The 20,997-nt window shown below is 46.2% G+C and overlaps 1 protein-coding gene across 4 annotated transcripts in view; it reads left to right on the top strand.

Moving 5' to 3' along the window:
- LOC147250087 (cadherin-2-like) overlaps positions 1–20,997 on the top strand; it is a 188,926-nt gene that overhangs the window by 61,784 nt on the left and 106,145 nt on the right. For 3 of the 4 annotated variants that reach the window (XM_086224202.1, XM_086224200.1, XM_086224201.1), the window contains exon 3: positions 16,011–16,231. The exons of the other annotated variant lie outside the window; for it this stretch is intronic. In XM_086224202.1, the coding sequence (XP_086080328.1) occupies positions 16,011–16,231 (221 nt within the window). The remainder of the gene's footprint in view (positions 1–16,010; positions 16,232–20,997) is intronic. 4 annotated transcript variants of the gene reach the window in all.

The raw sequence follows: 20,997 nt of genomic DNA, 5'->3' as shown, positions 1-20,997 counted from the left end.
CTGAAAACAAAACAACAGGATGTGATGGAAGATGTGGTATTGTAGCTAATATATATGTTCTATGACACATTAACATAATAAAATTATCATTGTTATAACCAATAATAATACCACTAATAATAATAATAATATATTCATATCATTATTGCCAACTGGATATTTAGTGGAATATGACATTTTGTCCTCCAAGAAGTAGGGGGACTCTACCTGCCACCTGGAAGTTACCTGGCAGGAAGTGGATAGGCTGGAGGTTTCAAAAGCAGGAAGGCTTCAGTAGCCATGTTCTTTGTTCCTTGCCGTGTTTGCACCCACTGAGAACCACTGCCTGTAAGTGATTTGTGTTTAATGAGATAAAGACTCACTGAATGTTACATAGTTTGTTAGATACATGATTTCTTTGTTTGTTGATTTGAGTTTCAGCCATTTTTGCAATTGTTTGTCTTTTGCTCTTTGAATAGTTTAAACTTACTTGTATCTATACTTTGCTTTCAATGATTTAATTGGACTTTTTACTCATTCAAGTATTTTTTTTTGAATTGCAGTTTTACTCCTCACCATTAACCCTTGAGAAAAAGAATAAATATGAAAAACTCGAAATGCTAACTTTGGTTCAAGTGTGGTTTAAATGGAGTTTGGCTTGCTGTCAACTTGTGCTCTTTTAAACATTGCAAGGAGACAGTCCAGACATGCAAATTAAATTAGTATCAAACATGACAGGGCAACCAAACAATTATCTAATTACTGTATGTTGGTAAGTTTGCTTGTCAGTATGAATATACAGTAAGTACCTGTGTATTTATGTAAAAAACATATTAGGAAATGTGGGTCTGTAATAGTGTGTGTGTGTGGGGGGGGGGGGGGCGGTTACTTAATAGGCACATCTGATAGGGTGCCGTAGTCCCAGACTTCTTTTGAAGCATGAGATTTCGCTCTTTCATGCAGTTTGTACCATGGAATTGACTTCTTGGATGTGGATTAACCATCATTTCATGTTTAATGTATTTTTTTTTTTATTATTTTCCAAGTCAGGATGTCAGTTCCTGATGACATTAGCGAAAGATCCATCCATTTTCTTCCATTAATGCTGTGAAGGGTCATGGGAGGGCTGAAGCCTATCCCAGTGGTTTTCGGGAGTGAGGCAGGGTACATCCTGGACAGGTTTCCAGTCCATTGCAGGGCCAACATATATAGACAGATAACCATTCACACTCACAACCACACCTACGGTCAATTTGGAGTATCTAATCAGCCTTGTCCCCATTTGCATGTCTTTGGATTGTGAGGGGAAGCCTGAGTACCCAGAGAGAACCCACGCAGGCACAGGGAGAACATGCAGACTCCACACAGAAAGACCCCCTGCTCGTGCCGGAGCTTGAACCCAGAACCTTCTTGCTGTGAGGTGACAGTGCTGACCACTGCAACACCATGCCACACTTGAGGCGAAAGATAGTCTAAAAATATACACCAACATGGTAAAATGAATGTGGGGTGTCAAATACACCCCACATTCATTTTACCCTTTGACCCCATTTACTTTGTCAAACCCTGTCAGATAAAAGGCAGATATTTGATTCCAAAGAATGTTTGACTTCACAATTTGTAAACATTAGAAAACATATTGGATGTCGTCACTTTCTTAAAATAATCGCAAAAGTCATTTCATTCAAGTTTTCAGAAAACACAAAAAAACTTGGAGACAAAACATGAGGAGGATGTTGATTTATGCCAAAAAAAGACACAGGCAGTTGTTTTTAGAAGGTGACGATATTATGAATACTCTACATGAATCAGTTGAGCCCAGAGGACTAGATGGTGCAATCCCTTAGATTCATCAGCACTCGGTATTGATTGGGGCGGGGGGGGGGGGGGTAAAGGGTGCAAAGTGACAACCCTGGGGCAGACGCTTCACCAGGGTCTTCAGGTGGGCACCCCCTTTCCCTGGCGTTTCGTTAATTTAAGCCCACTACGCCTTCAAAGGGCTTAACAGCGACACCTAGCGTCCCAGGTGTGCCCCCCTCTGCGTCGACCTCTGGATGATCACTTCGCAGCCCAATTGGGGTCCTTCCTCTTGATCCAAATCATCTGCTGCTTCGTTCAGCAGCCTCTGATAAGGATTTGATGGCTTGACAGAAGGCCTGTCCTCGCACTCCCAGTCTCTGAAGAAGCTTGCTTGTGGATGTGACACCAAAACCTCTACATCCAACCTCAACGTGCCATCCAGAGGCCATCCGGCTGCCAGTCGGTCTCCAGCCAGTTTCCAGCCACTGGGAGTCCCCCCCTCCTCTTGGGGGTGTGCCCAGAATCCACTATGATCACGCCCATTACTTCAATTGCAGGGTGTCACCAGGAGATGGCAGAAGATTTTTATTCGACTGCATTCATCTTCTGCTTTAGTTTTGCTTTAATACATATTTTCGATTTCCAAATAGATAATACCTGATTTTTTCTCTTACAATATACACATGTATGCGTACATACATGTATACCAGTCCCTCCAGGACAGCAGAGATGCTGGAGAACTCCTGTCCCTCTCATATTGTGTATTTTCTCATCAGTGTCACATATGCAGATACAGACATTATAATCGCTGTAAAACACTCATATGATACAGGTTTGACTGTCTATTTCCCATCTCATGCTCATGCCAGCATGAGCAGCGGGAGAGTTGGGCCGGTTCTGGGTGTCTGCTGCAGCGCGTCATCTGGACATTCCAGTGCTTGCCAGTGATTTACGCAACTGGCGCACGTCTCTCTGCAAAAATAGACCATGAGACGACCAGTAGACAGTCATATTAGTATTGGTTCTCTGTATTAGCCTCTTTCAGTGGCCATACTCTGGAACAATGTGGGGGCTGGGAACCTGTTTGGCTGGCGACCACCCATTGAGCTAGAACAAAAGGATACACTCTGATGCTAACAAACATCAACGTGAGCATGACTCCTGGTTCACTCAGCTCTGAAATGTGCCGGGAGTTCATCACTTCAAATGCACACATGCAGTGAGGTTCACAAACCACTCGCAGTTTGTTAGTTTCTATAGAGTAGACCTGCTGTAAAGCTGCTCTATAATAAATAAAATAGATGTCACACTGTGTGGAAGAGTGCGGAGCTTCAAGATCACTGGATTTATACTTTATCCAAAACCTGTTGAGTGAAGTCTTTGAAGTAGCCCGCAACACAATGTTAATATCTGTGGCACAAATTGGTTTTTAATTACTTGAGGTACTTAGCTTAAACAACTGTTTCCCACCCATTTATTGAACTCAGCTTTTATAGTCGGCATTACTCCAATACAAATACAAATAAATTGTATATTCCAACTGACCTAACTTTTCAATTCCTGAAACTCAAAATATGTCTTCAAATCAATAGAGCCGTGTAAAATACAGGGACTGCAACATTACATTGATCCAATTTTTTTTTATTGAACATGCGTTTTTTTTTTTACAAACAAAAGAAACCTTTTTAGTTCCTGAAACTCTAAATATGTCTTTCAATCAATACAAAATACATACATACTGCAACATTACATTGATCCAATTTTTTTTTTATTGACCATATCTTTTTTCAACAACAAAAGACATAAACAAAGCCGTGGCCTCATAGGCTGTAGTGATTCCTCAGTGATTGCATGAAAAGATCTTTCTCACAAACTCGTGGTCGTTCATTGTGGTGTGAGTGATGTTTTCCTGTTCACGGCAGAGGGTCCCCGCTGGCACGTCATTGTACGAACCTCCCTCATCATCAACGTCCTGAAAGAAGGAGCAGGGCATGATCATGTTACCATGACAACGTAGTGCTACAAACAACCTCAATAAGTACAAACACAGCCAACATGCCCGCCCTGTTCAGTGTCCACCCACTACCGAGTGCAGAAACCGCTACAGGAAATCACTCAGGACAGGTGGAAGGAGTTTGCCTCCTCCAGTAAAGCTTTTAGACTTCCAGCTGAGAGTACGCGGAGTCCAGTCATAGAACTTGTGCTTGAGCAGTGGATGTCCACTTTGAGTCTGCCCAGTGTTTTGTTTTGTTTTGTTTTTTTCAAACAAATGTGGACGGTTGCCAGACATGTCACACCAAAGCGCAATTGTTATGACTGGACAGACACCACGCACTCACACTGTGTCCCACAATATAGACTCCCTTAACAATTCAGCTACGCCAACTTACCGGGACGATTGCTGGTCTGTGACGGAGCTAACTAGTTCTGGTGTCTGGCTCAGCTCAGCTTGCATTAGCTGTCTGGGAGCAACATACAAGTTACCTGGTTAGCTTCCTTGCTAATAGCAAACTAAGCTAACGCTAGCAATCAGGACTGCAACGGCATGCAACCAGTTATGTTCCCAGGTTCAAACTTACCGTTTTGTGGCTGAACTCAGGTCATTCACCGGTGGCTTCAAACGTGGGTCCAACAACTTGCGTGCTAGAACTTCAGCTACCACAGCTGAATTCTGTGTCTTTGTTCTGTCTTCTCTGATTAAAAAAGTTCAGAGCTCACAAATGCCACCACTCTGTCCAACTGGTATAAACTAGATTTTTGGCAAAATTTGATGATACTGACTTGTATGAGCTCAATCACATGAGTACAATAAAATAGTCTATTAAAAAGTACAGTTTACTCAGACTTCATAATTAATGTAAAGAAAAGACATATTTAAGTTATACAAATTCAGTTTGTTTGAGTAGAAACTATTGATAGGACTTAAAAATACATTAAGAGGTTAATGTATACATTAAATGCTGCAGACATATGACAGTAGAGCCGCTGTCTTCAGACACGGTCACCACTTACAATGACTGCTCCTCCTGGTGGACTGATAAAGCGGTGCAGGTAATTACCACAAACGGGGCTTAGGGGCGTTATGAGTCGACCCCGCGTCGATGACGTCATCGCAGGGGATCTCATGACAGTCACGGACATGCCTACTGCCGAGCAGGGACCCGTCACAGACCGGTCAGGGCTCCATCACGAGATTGCGCGAAATTAAGGCGGCTGGATCTGTAAACCATGCATCCCGGTTTGGGATGCAGACACCCTCTCTACCTTTAATAGCAGACTAAAGACCTTCCTTTTTGATCAGGCTTATAGTTGGGCTGCTTAGGCTGGCCCTTAGATATGCTGCTATAGGCTTAGGCTGCTGGGGGATCTCCCATGGTGCACTGGGCTCTTCTCTCCTCCTCTCTTCCCTCTCTGTCCTCCTGTATGTGTCATACAGAAATCATACTCATATGTGTTACTAACTCATCTTCTTCTCTGGAGCCTTCAGGCTCCCCTCATCCCAGATCCCGGGTGCTGCTGGAGGAGGCTGCAGACCTGAAGAGGCTCAAGCTACCACCCTTAGCTCCACCTGCTCATGTCCATCAGTCTCTTCCCTTTATCGCTCTCTTTATCTCTGTCCCACTCTTTCTTTCTGCATATCTGTCGTCCTCCATTGTCTGTCTTTGTCTCTGCCCCACTCTCCTGCTCTCTTTCCCCCCAACTGGTCAAAGCATAAGGCCGTCCCCATTGAGCCTGGGTCTGCTCGATGGAAGGTTTGGCACAATTGTATAAAAAAAAGGTATTTGCTCCATATAAGCACTTAAATATATGCATGGTTTATGTACAAAATTGGAAGAATGAGCTGAAAAACACCATTCACAGGAGTCCAGTCAAGTCAGGTCAATTTTATTTATACAGTGCCAAATCACAACAAAAGTTATCTCATGACACTTTTCAATGAATTTACCCCCAACAATTCTCCATGACCAAGCACATCCTGCAACAGCGGCGACAAAAACCTTCCTTTTAACAGGCAGGAACGTCGAGCAGACCCAGCCTAAACAGCCCTAATTATAAGCCTGATCAAAAAGGAAGGTCTTAAGTCTGCTCTTAAAGGTCGAGAAGGTGTCTGCATCCCGGACCAAAACTGGGAGACGGTTCCACATGAAGGGAGTCTGATAGCTGAAGGCTCTGCGCCCATTCTACTTTTAGAAACTCTAGGAACCACCAGTAACCTTGCATCCTGGGAGCGAAGGGTTCTAGCTGGATAATAGGGGACTAGGAGCTCTGTCAAATATGAAGGTGCCTGACTGTTGAGGACTTTGTATGTTAGAAGGAGAATTTTGAATTCTATTCAAAATTTGACAGGGAGCCATGCAGAGAAGCAGTCCAGGAGAGACATGGTCTCTTCTACTAGTTCTTGTCAACACGCGGGCAGCAGAACAGAGGGTAATAACGCCAAGATATAACGCGTGGAGCGGTCAGTCAGCAAGCCGAACAGCTTGGCGAGAGAGAGAGAAAAAGATAGATAGAGGAAAAGGCAGAAGTAAACCCAAAAATGTGTTCAATACAATTGTGCAGGATGTTTTAGAATCAATAAATATCTTGCACCTTCTTGAGAATATTACAGTTGAAACAATCAGTTTCAGTAGTTACGACATAATGCCGTATAATAGTGTCTGCTGTTCACAGGACTTCTGGCACAAAACAGTGCATTCTTAAGACATTATATAAACACAACTAAGCTATTTCTCTGCCCCGAAAATGCCTAGTTAGGGGAAACCTTACTTGCTCGGTCAGGTATTCAATCTCCGCTGGTCCGGTGCGTGTGGGTTCCAGCTTGGGTCGGAGGGGAGCAGAAACAGCGGCGGGCAGCCTGCACGGATTTGCTGCAGTCGACTGGTGGAGGGGTGAACAAGCTTGGCCAAGCTTTCGTTCACCAGGGATTCAATTCACGTGGGTAGTGTGGCTCAAACAGTCTGTGTAGGTTCTCATTCATCCAGGTCATCGTAGATCGAAGCGAAGTAAAATCTGGTCAACTGGACGTAAGTTTATCTTGAAGACGTTTCACCTCTCATCCGAGAGGCTTCTTCAGTTCTAGTGAAGAGTGTGGAAACTCCAGCTTATAAACCTATGTGGGAGTGGTCAGTGCTATTGTGGTGGAAACGACCCTCCCGAGACTCACCTGGCCTCTCCAAACGACAGCCGTTGTGCGGTGTCAGGGAGTTTCAGGGGTGGTCGTTGGGGGGTTTCACCGACCACTCAGATGCTAATGGGCTGTGCTGGCATCAGCCGTTCCACATGGGTCTTTCAGCTGAACTCTTTGGGGAAGCTTTGAAAGGACTTGGTTGTAAATAGGTGAAAGGAAATGTCGCAGTCCACCTCCTCTGTTCAAAGATGGTTTCTCTATCCTGACGTGGATGGCTTCTTTAACTCCTCTTTCAAACCATCTGTCCTCTCTGTCGAGAATTTGGACATGGTCGTCCTGGAAGGAGTGGCTTTCCTCCTTGAGGTGGAGGAAAACCGCTGAGTCCTGTCCTCCAGAGTTGGCTCTTCTATGTTGGGCCATGCGCTTGTTGAGGGGCTGTTTGGTTTCCCCTATGTAGAGATCCGTGCAGGCCTCACTGCATCTGACAGCGTATACCAGATTGCTTTTCTGGCTGTGAGGGGTGGGATCTTTGGGGTGAACCAGTCTTTGTCTCAGAGTGTTGTCTGGTTTAAAAGACACAGGGATGCGGTGCTTATTATAGATTCTCCTTAATTTCTCAGAAACCCCTGCCACATAGGGGATCACTATGTTTTTTCTCCTGCCTTCTTCATCTTCCCTCCTCCTGGAGCTCTCCTCCTTTCTGGACCTGGAAGAGGATTTTACAAAGGTCCAGTCTGGGAAGCCACAAGTTTTAAGTGCTCTTTTCAGATGCTGCTGTTCTTTTTTCCGGCCTTGGACGCTGGTGGGGATGGTCTCCGCTCGGTGTTGCAGCGTCCTGATGACACCTAACTTGTGCTCCAGAGGATGGTGAGAGTCAAAAAGCAAGTATTGGTCAGTGTGGGTGGGTTTCCTGTACACATCCACCCTCAGGCTCCTGTCCTCTTGAATGTAGACGTCACAGTCCAAAAAGGGCAGATGGTTGTCTTTCACATCCTCTCTGGTGAACTTGATGTTGACGTCTACCGAGTTGATGTGTGCTGTAAACGGTTGTACCTCCTGAATCTTGATCTTCACCCAGGTGTCATCAACGTATCGGAACCAGTGGGTGGGGGAGGGTCCACTGAAGGAAGTCAGGGCCCTCTGTTCCACCTCTTCCATGTATAGGTTGGCCACGATAGGAGATACGGGAGAACCCATGGCACAGCCGTGTTTTTGCCTGAAAAACTTCCCTCTGTACTGGAAGTAGGTTGTGTTCAGGCAAAGGTCCAGAAGTTGGCAGATTTGGTCCGGATTGAGGTTGGTCCTGTTGCTGAGGGTGTTGTCCAGCTGTAGGCGTTTCTTCACTGTTTCTACAGCCTCCACGGTAGGGACGCAGGTGAACAAGGAGGTCACATCGTAGGACACCATGGTCTCATCTGGGTCCAGCTTGAGTTCTCTAACCTTGTTCACGAAGTCCATGGAATTCTGGACGTGGTGGGGGGTTTTCCCTACCAAGGGGGCTATGATGTTCAGCTGAGTGTCGTGGCTCAAACAGCGTCTCGTCTGGATATGTGGACAGGGGGGGAGGTGTCCGCCTGCGGAGTTCTCGCCGTCCAGTGCACTGCCAGGCCAAGGTGTGAAGAGAGCGAGCCTTTCTTGGTCCGGTACCTTTATCAGGTCGGTGATGTCACTTCCTGTGGGACGTATTGGCTCTCAGCCAATGGCGGTGCGGCACGCAAACTTCCAGTCAAGCGGGGCGCGAAGTTTTGGGGGGGTCAATGGCCAGAGATGATCCTCCTTTTTACGACCCTTTGTTTGAGATTGTCACTCCGAATGCAGGCTTCTGAAAGGGGTGTTCGGCCTCAAAGGCCGAAAGTCCTTTCTTCAGATGGATTAATCGTCAAATCTAAATTAATCTCTCCTCCTGGTTGTGTTGGCCCAACACTGAGAATCAGGCTTTCAAATTAATTTAAACTTATTTTGGGTTAGGGATTTATTACTAAACTTCTGTCAAACATGGCAGCAACTTCACCTCCATGGCCAGAGTCTCATGGAATATGAGTGTTGTGCTGGGAAGAGTGGATTCATTACAACAAACATACTTGACTAAAACAGTTTTTGGCATCAGAGATCTGATGCAGTCCACATATAATTTTCATATTCTTTTAAGATAATTAGGTGGATGTGTTGATTTTGAGAAGGATTTTCTGATTGACCCCTCTGCAAGTAGAATTGGAGGAAATAAACAGACTTGGTCGGGGGACAGACACAGTCTTTATAGAGTTTTTGGTGGGTAACTGCCCTAGTGGACGTGCAGAGAAACGTGTAAGAAGGCAGCTGTGCTTTCCGGTCTAAACTCTGGTTTGTCAGGGTTTTGATTCCATAATAAACTGGGCCATATTTCTTGAAATGAGAGCAGCTCCATCCAACGTGTGATGAATGCTGTCTCTGTTGCTGATGTTTGCCAATTATCTATGAAGCTCACTTCATTTGCTGGACATCATCACCTCGACAGCCAGCGGTTCAACAATGACATGCGTCATTGCTGGTCTAATTAGGCAGGGGTCCAGAGAACACTATGGAGTTCGATATTGTCTTTGCAAATGTACATACCGACTCAATATTAATTTTTGGAACCTCCAACTGGCGTAGTTGGATGTCATTACCACCAACGTGAATAACAATTTTATCATATTTACATTTTCTTTTAGCCAGCAGTTTCACATTTGACTCGATGTTGCCTGCTCTGGCCCCTGGAATATATTGACCATGGTCGTCGGTGTCGCTAATTTCACGTTTCTCAGAATGGATGTCTTCACAGCAGGTGTGTTGCCGAGTTGGGAGAACCTATTCGAAACGTGAAGCGGTGGTTGGTCACTGACAGTAGGCGTGTGCTTAGGACTATGCTTCCTTAGGACGGTCGAAGCAGAAGACCGTCCCCATTGAGCCTCTGTCTGCTCGACGTTCGTGCCTGTTAAAAGGAAGGTTTTCGTCGCCGCTGTTGCAGGATGTGCTTGCTGATGGAGAATTGTTGGGTGTAAATTCACTGAAGGAGCGTGGTTCTAGACCTGCTCTACTTGTAAAGTGTCATGAGATAACTTTTGTTGTGATTTGGCGCTATACAAATAAAACTGACTTGACTTGACTTAGGACAGTCACCCAGCTGCTCTGGTTTCCCAGCTGCCTGGGAGCTGCTGGGGGAGCCCTAGTGGGGACTAAGCTAGGAGCTAAGCTAAGGCGGTCTGCACCAGCTGGCTAGGTCTAGCAGCTAATTGTTTGGAACCATCAGTGCGGAGCCGCTGCAGGTCCAATTCAACCTCGCTAAGCCTCGCATCCAACGCTACAAACAAACTACATTTAACACACTTAACAGCATCACTAAAGGAGGCAGAAGAGTAATTAAACATCTGGCACACTGAGCAGGAGTGAGGAGAGCGAGCATCTCGGCATCTGCTGGCATTTTTTGCTTCCTTGAGCTGGGGGCAGCAGTTTCCAGGGGAATACCGTATCTCAGGGGGGGCCTTAGACACTGCTCTCCATTTTGCCAGTGGTGGAGTGGCACTGGGTCTGCCTCTGAAACAATACAAAAAAGAACATAGTGGACAATTATTGCAATAAGAAAAGTGCAAACATACAGTGCAAACAATGTCTGAGGAAAACTTGTAAACAAAAAAATAATTGTGTCTCAAAGGCCATGGCTGTAGCCTACAGTTGTAGTCAGCCTATTTTTTTTAGGGCCTGAGCCTGAAGGTACTTCTGTTTGCAAAGAGGGAGCTAAAAACACACACTTAGGAGCATCGCAGCCCCCAAAAAAACACATAGGAGGGTCCGGGGGGGGGGGGGGTCAAGGGGGAAAGGTCTCCCATAGGAAACAATGGTGGCAAGAATTATATCTGAAATTGCTTCGTTTTTTTGGGGGGGGCTATTCTTTCTTTCTTCCGCCGCCACTTTAATGCTGAATTTGACCCCCTAAACATGTCGCTGAAATTTGGCACACACGTCCGGTCTGGCAAAAATTTCAATATTCTAAAAAAATAATTTGGGAAAAAGTCTATAGCGCCAAAAAAAAAAAAAAAATTGCATCGCCATAACTGCTTGCACGAATGTCCCACAGACATGGGACCAACACCGTTGGACTCGTCTCATCAAGACGAAAAATTCATATGCTCTGACCCCTCACCTATCTACAACAGATTGTCCACAATTTGGACAAAACTGTCAAAACCAGGACTTTTTTGACTCCCCAAACAAAATCTGTCTCCTCCTAGGGCAGGGGTTGGCAACCCGCGGCTCCTTATGTTGCGGCTCTGCGTGGCTTGGGAAAAGAAATAATAAGTGTCCGATTGAAGTGTATGTTATTTGTCTCAAAAACGTGTATCATGTCTTCTTATTAAGTCAAAGTTTTTAACTTCTTTCTTCAGACCTTGTGCAGTTTCGGTGATCAGCATTCGCCTTCTTGAGAGACGTTTGACAGCACTCAACGTGTCAGCAGGCAGCCGGCACGCGCGGAAAGGCCAGCGACACCAAAACTGCGCAATATCTGAACAAAGTATTTTATTTGTGTTTGTTCATTTGTTTAATTGTCGTTGTAAATTGTAAGACTATTATGATCTCGAAATATTAAAATAAAATTATATATAATTCTGGACGATAAGCCGCTACATTTTCCCCCTGCTTTGAATGCTGCGGTTTATACAATGGTGCGGCTGGAGGTTTCTGGTACGCTGGTTATATTTTAAACAGACGTTACTGCACCTTGAGGCCTACTGCTGTGTTACAGGCACTTTTAAAAAACACTCAATTAGTTGGGCTGCAACGATTAGCCGACGGTGTCGACAAAAATCGAGAAGAGAAATAGTCGACAATAAATTCCATTGTCGGCTATTGTCGCCAGACGCGTTTTTCCAACAGAGTGAGGCACCACACTTGTTTATAATGTCTACTGAGAGTCGCGCATGCGCAATAGCGTCTCTGTCTCTGAGCGGTAACATACAGAAATGGCGGCGTCAACGTCAGGTACGCCTACCAAAACTTCTAAAGTTTGGGAGCATTTTAGCCTGGATACGGCGAATAAAAAGACTACTTGGAAAGTTTGCAAAGCAGACCTTGGGGTCATGGCAGCACCTCGGTGATGCAGGAACATTTAAAGAGAAAGCACGTCGGGCAGTTGAACGAAACGGAATCTGAATCGCCTCGGTGAGATTCAAGTAACATTCAAGCCGGTACGGTTTTTATGACATACATTTTACATTTTATATGCGTATTCTCGCTATAAAAAATGTTTACTTGACTTTGAGTTATTATTTATTTGCCTGTCCCTAAAAAAAAATGGACAGAGGTTTATTTATTAATGGATTTATGTCTCTACTGACCGAGCACTGGGCCTAATTGGTTTTAGACAGGACTTTTTAATTTAATTTTTGTATGAATCCGCAGTATGTTCAATAACAGATGTATTTTTCATTGTACCCATCTTTCTTGTGTTTATTATCATTTGCCACATAATTAAATCAACTTCATGCTAAATTTAACAAAAAATTAATAATAATAATTAGTCGACTAATCGTTTCAATAGTCGGTGACTAGTCGACTATTAAAATAGTCCTTCGTTGCAGCCCTATTCATTAGAAATAGCCTCGTCAAGCGCTGTAAGCTTTGTTTATGGTACGTGCGCTGAGAGCGCACCGTTTATTTCTACACAGTGAATACATTTCGAATGCTGTGAAAGTTTGTGTGTCTGAAACGCAATGTGTCATGTGATACCGTACAGTTTACACAGCGCGGTACATGTTCCGTACTATTATTATAAGTTATGCATATATGCAACTTCTTGTTTGTAGGAAATGTTAACAAATCGGAAGCTTCCCCAAACAGCCATCTCTTTCCTGACAATCCCCTCTGTGCATGAACCCTTACATATGGTAATTAAACATTAAAACACCTGGGGCTTATAGTCCAGTGCGGCTTCTATATATACACATTTGTTTTTTACCTAAATTTCGCTGGTGCGGCTTCCAGTCAGGTGCGCCTTATAGTCCGGGAATTACGGAAATTGTGTGTGTGTGTATATATTGGATTATTTTAAATATAAAATGTATTTGCTGCTCCCAGGGTTGTCTTTTCCATTGAAACTGGGTCAAAATGGCTCTTTGAGTGTTAAGGGTTGCCGACCCCTGTCCTAGGGAATTAATGGTATCGCTTCCAAACTTTCACACATTAATCACACAACTCTGCTCTTCAAAAATCTTTAAAGGTTTTTATATGAATTGCTCAGTTTTGAGACACATTTCACGTTTACAATGGAAGTCTATGGGGAAACTGTGTCCTCTCAGGGTACATACTGTCAAACAAACGCTTCTCACGTCTACACCATACATCCCACAGCTTTAGAAAACATACTACTGCATTCCTGACAAAAATCCCTACAAAAATATCGTATTATGTGTGACTTTTGACCAATGTATGCAGAATTATTCCACTTTTCCACACTACAATTCTGGTGCTCCTCCTCTGCTCTCACTCTAGCACAGATCAAAGACAGAGCAGTGGGGGAGGGGTTCTTAAAGGGCCAGCTCTCAGCTCTGCTGTCACTCTAGCAGAGATCAAAGACGGAGCAGTGGGGGAGGGGTTCTTAAAGGGCCAGCTCTCAGCTCTGCTCTCACTCTAGCACAGATCAAAGACAGAGCAGTGGGGGAGGGGTTCTTAAAGGGCCAGCTCTCAGCTCTGCTCTCCACTCTAGCACAGATCAAAGAAAGAGCAGTGGGGGAGGGGTTCTTAAAGGGCCAGCTCTCAGCTCTGCTCTCACTCTAGCACAGATCAAAGACAGAGCAGTGGGGGAGGGGTTCTTAAAGGGCCAGCTCTCAGCTCTGCTCTCCACTCTAGCACAGATCAAAGACAGAGCAGTGGGGGAGGGGTTCTTAAAGGGCCAGCTCTCAGCTCTGCTCTCACTCTCTGATCAGACTCAGGCATCTAACTCCTAAACTACAAGGTCTACAGATTTGACAAATACACCGTCGGATTCAGGCTGGAGTCAAGGACGGCCGCGCGGGGGCTCAGGCCCTAACAACGCTGCTTGCAGCTTTAATTTTTCCATCTGTACTTCTTCTGAGCTCTTGCTGCATCAAGGAGCTGTTTGTCTTTCAGTGCCACAGAGTAAAACTCTGAGCAAGACATTTCATAATTAAGACTGACAATGAGCTCTCCTTTAATTAATTCAGAGGAACATTTGTTCTGCAAATCAGTCCACTTATTCTTCAAGACAGAGAAAATCCTCTCCACAAACCCAGTGGAAGATGGGTTGCTGAGGACAAAGGATACAACTGCCTGGATGTTGGGAAGGTCAGCTCCCTGAAGAACTTGGATCCACTTCTCTGCTGTCCCCTTGGAATGCAACTTCTCCTTCCCCTGAGGTGTTGTTAGGTGCTCCAGAAGGCTGTTTGCTGTCACACAGTCTTCGTAAAGCTCGTCCAGGCCAGATGTACAAATGTTGAGTGAAACCATTAATGCTAATAAAGAGAGAGCCAGGTCATTATTTCCACTAGAGATTCATTAGGATTTGTTTTTATTGTGAAGTACAATTTCACATTAATAACTCACTTCAGGTTGGCACAAAAAAGGTCCAGGTCTCCTCCAACAACATTAAACAGGTCAAGCAATCACAGATCCTGATAACACTTCTCTTTCCAAAATTGACTCATGCATCTATGCTGAGATTTACAGACATAACAACATGGTCTTACCTTCTCCAGGTAAGCCAGCATGCACTTCACGCTGACCAGCATCCTCAGCAGTGTGCTCCTCATGGCCTCTCCTTTGTGTTGTCTCACCTTCACTGGTGGAAGCGTGCCATAGGTCCTCAGCAGCTCAGACGTTGTTAGGGAAGACGTTAAGGAAAACCAGGTGTGCACTGTTTAGTGTGACCACTGAAAGCAAATTATAGATGTCATATTGACTGGTGAGAGGCATGAGTATGAGGTATGAAAGACCTCAAATTCTGTCTGCACTTTGTCTTCCTCTTCAGAATTATAGAATTGACAGAGCTTCTTCTCAGCTCGTTTGTAGGCCTAACTATTTTTCCTCAAATATAGGGCTGTGGTAGAATTAATTGAAAATAAATTGAAATTACATATTAAACCAGTATTATTAATAAAGAAAAGTAACGTTATACAGTAGTTTAATGAAAACGCTTAACACTGAATAGACAAAGCAGAAAGATTATTCAAATGAAATAACATTACAATTTCAATGCAGTTTTAGGTATTAATGAGCCGCTAGTTAGCTCAAAGTTAGCATATTACATTGATTTGAAACGAGGGGAACAGTTAACGTTAGCTTAGCTCTGTCGAAAGCTCACAAATTAACACGTTTTATCTTGTTTGTTTATCTGCACAAACAATCGCGCATACAAAACAACATGGATTTACGCAGGGGACATGTGTTGGCTGAGTTCGTGGTGCAACGACTGGAGTTTTGTCATCACGTCGTGAAATCGTGACTCCCAACTGTTACCAGAACAACCAGCAGCCTGGGTGTTACGTAATGCACAATTTGAAGGTGACGCTGAGTAACGCTAATAAAACGTGATAATACTCACCATCTTAACGTCGTTGCTGAGCGCCGTCTGCAGCATCCTGGGTTCCCGGAACATTAGCTTCTGTGGCTAGCACGTCACATGATGACCTTTCACCTGCCGTGAAGTTACAAAGCAGACCGAAAATTGGTGGCAAATTAGAATTTGAATCCGTGTTGTCTGATTGCATTGGGGACACACACAGTCTCGCCGTCACGCACGCACGCACGCACACACACACACATACACACACGCACGCACGCACACACACAAGTAGACAGTATGCCTCTAAGGAAAGTGTGTTGTATGTTGTTGTATAACACACTTTCCTGATGGTTAAAACATTTGTCTAATGGCAAACATGAGAATATTATAGATGTATAATAGTGTGATTTATTTCATGCTGAAGTCATGGGCTCATGAACTGGCTGCAAGGTGAATTGAGACACATAACCTTTTCACCAACCTTGTGCATCACACATGATTTATTTGTTTGATTGTTTCGTCCCAAAAATGACATTTTTACATCAGACTCCATGTCTCTGTCTTCCACAGTGAGCTTCACAGAGTGTGGTAGAGGGAAGGTGTTTTTTGAGGCTGGAGATACATCTGATTTCTGGGTGAGTGAGAATGGTGAGGTCTTCACCCTGCGCCACCTAAGCCTGATGGGAAATGAGGTGTTGGTCTATGCTCGAGATCTGCAGACCCAACAGGTCTGGAAAACCAGAGTGCACATTCATGTCCGCCTAAATGACAACTCAGCAAGAACTGAAAAGGTAAAATAACACTAGAATTAACATTTATTTTCCCTTGTAGATCCACTTTTCTTTTTTGACAAAAAAAATAGTGATATACTTGCATGTAAATAAGTTGGAGTCAATCAGTTAAAGTATTTGATTTGCATTATAATGTCATTGTATAGCAAGGGGAGCTCAAAGGGAGAGTATACAAACACACACACACACACACACACACACACACACACACACACACACACACACACACACACACACACACACACACATATGCATAAGCTGAGGCTCGACCAGTTTCAAGATAGTGCCATAAGTGAGTCTTAAATTTATATGCCAGTGCATGGGGATGTCTTTATTCTTCAATTTTTGCTTTTAGTTTGTTTTTTGCGGGTTTTGTTTTGAGTTAAATTGTTACAAAACATGACTTTGTCTTTCTGGTCAAGGTATACCACAGACTAATTTGCTGTGCATCGGCCTGACTGAGATGGATGAACTAGGGATATAAACCTGCCTGTCCCAAGCCTGCATGTAGGGGCGGAAACAGTATTCAGTCCCCCTCCAGGATTTCGCAGCAGTTTGTTATGATTGTTGCAGCCTAAAATGCCTGATCTTGCGGCAGCTTCTGTGAAAAGTTGCAACAAAAGTTGCAATGTTTTTTAATGTTTTTCTTTTTATGTTTTTCTTTTGCAAAAGCACCTCAAAATATTTGATTAATGAAACTTTAAATTCTCATATTCCATTCAGAAACAGACACAACCATAATGAGAGGGATTTTGTTTGTCCAATTTTATTTACCGGTAATTCTCTGAGAAAAGTAACCCATGCTGTCTGAGCTGTGGGTGTACTTGTGGGCAGCATGGCTCAGGGGTCGAGTGGCCGTCTAGCAACCAAAGGGTCGCTGGTTCGATCCCCGACCCCGGTGACCATGTCAGTGTCCTTGAGCAAGATACTGAACCCATAATTGCTCCTGATGAGTAGGTTGGCGCCTTGCATGGCAGCCTCCTCCATCAGTGTGTGAGTGTGTGTGAATGGGTGAATGAGATGACACTGTAAAGCGTTTTGAGTACCGCTAAGGTAGAAAAGCGCCATATAAAATTGAGTCCATTTACCATTCACAGCAGTCTTATGTGCACAAGGCGCACTTCATGAAATAGGTGAAAATAAATGGTTTTCTATGAAAGTCGTCGCCGTTGTCATCGTCCTCCGCTTCATCCTGTGGGTCCGGGTCGCGGGGGCAGCAGTCTCAGCAAGGAAGCCCAGACTGCCCTCTCCCCTGCCACTTCAACCAGCTCTTCCGGGAGGATCCCGAGGTGTTCCCAGGACAGCCGAGAGATATAATCCCCCCAACGTGTCCTGGGTCGGCCTCCGGTTGGACATGCCTGGAAAACCTCCCGAGGGAGGTGTCCAGGAGGCATCCTCACCAGATGCCCGAACCACCTCAACTGGCTCCTCTCGACATGGAGGAGCAGCGGCTCTACTCTGAGTCCCTCCCGAATGACTGAGCTTCTCACCCTATCTCTAAGGGAGAGCCCAGCCACCCTGCGGAAGAAACTCATTTCGGCCGCTCTTATTTGCGATCTTGTTCTTTTGGTCATTACCCAAAGCTCATGACCATAGGTGAGGGTTGGAACGTAGATTGACAGGTAAATTGAGAGCCTCGCCTTTTGGTTAAGCTCCCTCTTCACCACAACAGACTGGTTTAGCACCCGCAAGACTGCGGATGCCGCCCCAATCCGCCTGTCAATCTCCCGCTCCATCTTACCCTCACTCGTGAACAAGACCTCGAGATACTTAAACTCCTCCACTTGAGGTAAGACCTCCCCCCCGACCCGGAGTGGGCAAACCATCCTTTTCTGGCTGAGGATCATGGCCTCAGACTTGGAGGTACTGATTCTCATCCCAGCTGCTTCACATTCGGCTGCAAACTGTCCCAGCAAGAGCCGGAGGTCGTGGCCCGATAGCGCTAAGAGGACTACGTCATCTGCAAACAGCAAAGACGACACCCTCCCGTCATCAAACTCGACCCCCTCCACCACCCGGCTGCGCCTAGAAATTCTGTCCATAAAAGTTATGAACAGAACCGGTGACAAAGGGCAGCCTTGGCGGAGTCCAACCCTTACTGGGAACAAGTCCGACTTACTACCGGCCACGCGGACCAGACTCTCATTCCTCCGGTAGAATGACCGAGTGGCCCTTTGTAAAGGGCCATCCACCCCATTCTCCCGGAGTACCCCCCACAGGATGCTCCTGGGAACACGGTCATAAGCCTTCTCCAAGTCCACAAAGCACATGTGGACTGGTTCGGCAAATTCCCATGCCCCCTCCAGCACCCTAGCGAGGGTGAAGAGCTGATCCACGGTTCCACGGCCGGGACGAAAACCACACTCTTCCTCCTCAATCTGAGGTTCGACTATCGCCCTGACCCTCCTCTCCAGTACCCTGGCATAGACCTTACCAGGGAGGCTGAGGAGTGTGATCCCCCGATAGTTGGAACACACCCTCTGGTCCCCTTTCTTAAAAACGGGGACCACCACCCCAGTCTGCCACTCCAAAGGCACTTCCCCTGATGTCCACGCAATGTTGCAGAGACGTGTCAGCGAAGACAGCCCCACAACATCCAGAGCCTTGAGATACCCAGGGTGGATCTCATCCACTCCCGGGGCTCTGCCACTGTGGAGTTGTTTAACTGCCTCGGCGACTTCTGCCCCGGAGATTGGACGACCCCCCCCCCCCCCCAAGCACTCCCCAAACTCTGTCTCCTCCATGGAGTATGTGTTGGTGGGATTGAGGAGTTCCCCAAAGTATTCCTTCCACCGCCCAATTATCTCCCCAGTTGACGTCAGCAGCCTCCCTCCCCCACTGTAAACGGTGTGGGCAATTTGCCGCCTTCACCCCCTGAGGCAACGGACGGTTTGCCAGAACCTTTTCGGGGCCGACCGATAGTCGTTCTCCATGGCCTCACCGAACTCTTCCCACACCCGAGTTTTTGCCTTGGCGACCGCCACAGCTGCACACCGTTTGGCCTGCCGGTACCGGTCGGCTGCCTCTGGAGACCCACAGGCCAGCCATGCCCTGTCAGCCTCCTTCTTCAGCCTGACGGCTCCCCTCATCTCTGGTGTCCACCAGCGGGTTCGGGGATTACCGCCGTGGCCGGCCCCAGCAGCCTTGCAGCCACAGCTCACAGCAGCCGCCTCGACAATGGCAGAGCGGAAAATGGCCCATTCGAACTCAATGTCCCCTACTGCCCCCAGGATGTGATCAAAGCTCTGCCGGAGGTGGGAGTTAAAGATCTTTCTGACTGGTTATTCTGCCAGGCGTTTCCAACAAACCCTCACTACTCGTTTGGGCCTGCCGGGTCTGCGCAGCTTCTTTCGCACTCACCACCAGATGGTGATCAGTTGACAGCTCAGCTCCTCTCTTCACCCAAGTGTCCAGAACATGCGGTCGCAGGTCAAATGATACGACTATAAAACCAATCATAGACCTGCGACCTAGGATGTCCTGGTGCCATGTGCACCGGTGGGCATCCTTATGTTCGAACATGGTGTTCGTTATGGACGAACTGCGACTTGCATAGAAGTCCAATACCTGAACACCACTCGGATTCAGGTCGGGCCTGCCGTTCCTCCCGATCACACCCCTCCAGGTCATGCTGTCGTTGCCCACATGAGCATTGAAGTCTCCCAGTAGGACAATGGAGTCCCCAGCCGGGGCACCATCCAGTACCCTTCCCAAGGACTCCAAAAAGGGTGGGTACTCTGAACTGGTGTTCGGCGCATACGCGCAGACCACCGTCAGGACCCATTCCCCGACCCGAAGGCGCAGGGAAGCAACCCTTTCGTCCACTGGGGTAAACCCCAATGTACAGGCAGAGAGTCTAGGGACAACCAAAAAGCCCACCCCCGCCCTCCGCCTCTCCCCTGGAGCAACTCCAGCAAAAGAGAAAGTCCAACCCCTCTCAAGGACTCGGGTCCGGACCCAGAGCTATGTGTCGAGGTGAGGCCGACTATATCTAGCCGGTAATGCTCAACCTCTTCCACCAGCTCCAGCTCCTTCCCCACCAGAGAGTTAACGTTCCATGTCCCAAAAGCCAGCTTCCATGTTCGTGGTTCAGAGAGTCGAGGCACCCACCTTGAACTGCCACCCAAACCACACTGCACCGGACCCCTCCAGTTCCTCTTATGGGTGGTGAGTCCAAGGGAAGACGTGCCTGTGTCTCCTTTTCAGGCTGGGCCCGGCCGGGCCCCACGAGGCCCGGCCACCAGGCGCTCGCCTTCGAGCCCCCACCCCAGGCCTGGCTCCGGGGCGGGGCCCCGGTGCCCCTCAGGGCAGGGTGCACATCGCACTTTGTGTTTCTTCCATGAGGGGGTCTGTTTCTATGAAAGTATGCCAGAAAAAACCCTGGACATCTTCTTGATATAACTGGAAATGTAACTGTCTGGTATTTCAGCTGTGGATACCGACTTGTTGCTCATTACAGCATATGATGACAACAGTAAAAACAATCATCCCTTAGCTGTAGGTTCACATGGACTTCCATCACATATCCGTGTGATTATATTTCAGGTAATGTGTCGCAGTACACACAGTAGATTACACATTTACCATGTCATTTCTTGTTAGTCTGCTGTGGACATTTATGTTGATCAGCTTAAACACACAACACAGTTACTAAAAAATATTGTCCCAGTGACCAGATTCTTCTCCATCACTCAAGTAGTCCTTGCTGTGTGTTCATACATGACTTTAGCACTGAGCCCTCCCGTCTGTGAGCTTGTGAGAGGAGT

Source organism: Aulostomus chinensis, chromosome 14, assembly GCF_037954235.1.
Source record: "Aulostomus chinensis isolate RoL2024-O1b breed Wild chromosome 14, RoL_Achi_v1.0, whole genome shotgun sequence".
Lineage (NCBI taxonomy): Eukaryota > Metazoa > Chordata > Actinopteri > Syngnathiformes > Aulostomidae > Aulostomus > Aulostomus chinensis.
Note: the sequence above shows the minus strand (reverse complement) of the source record. Positions and strands in the feature narration are given on the sequence as shown.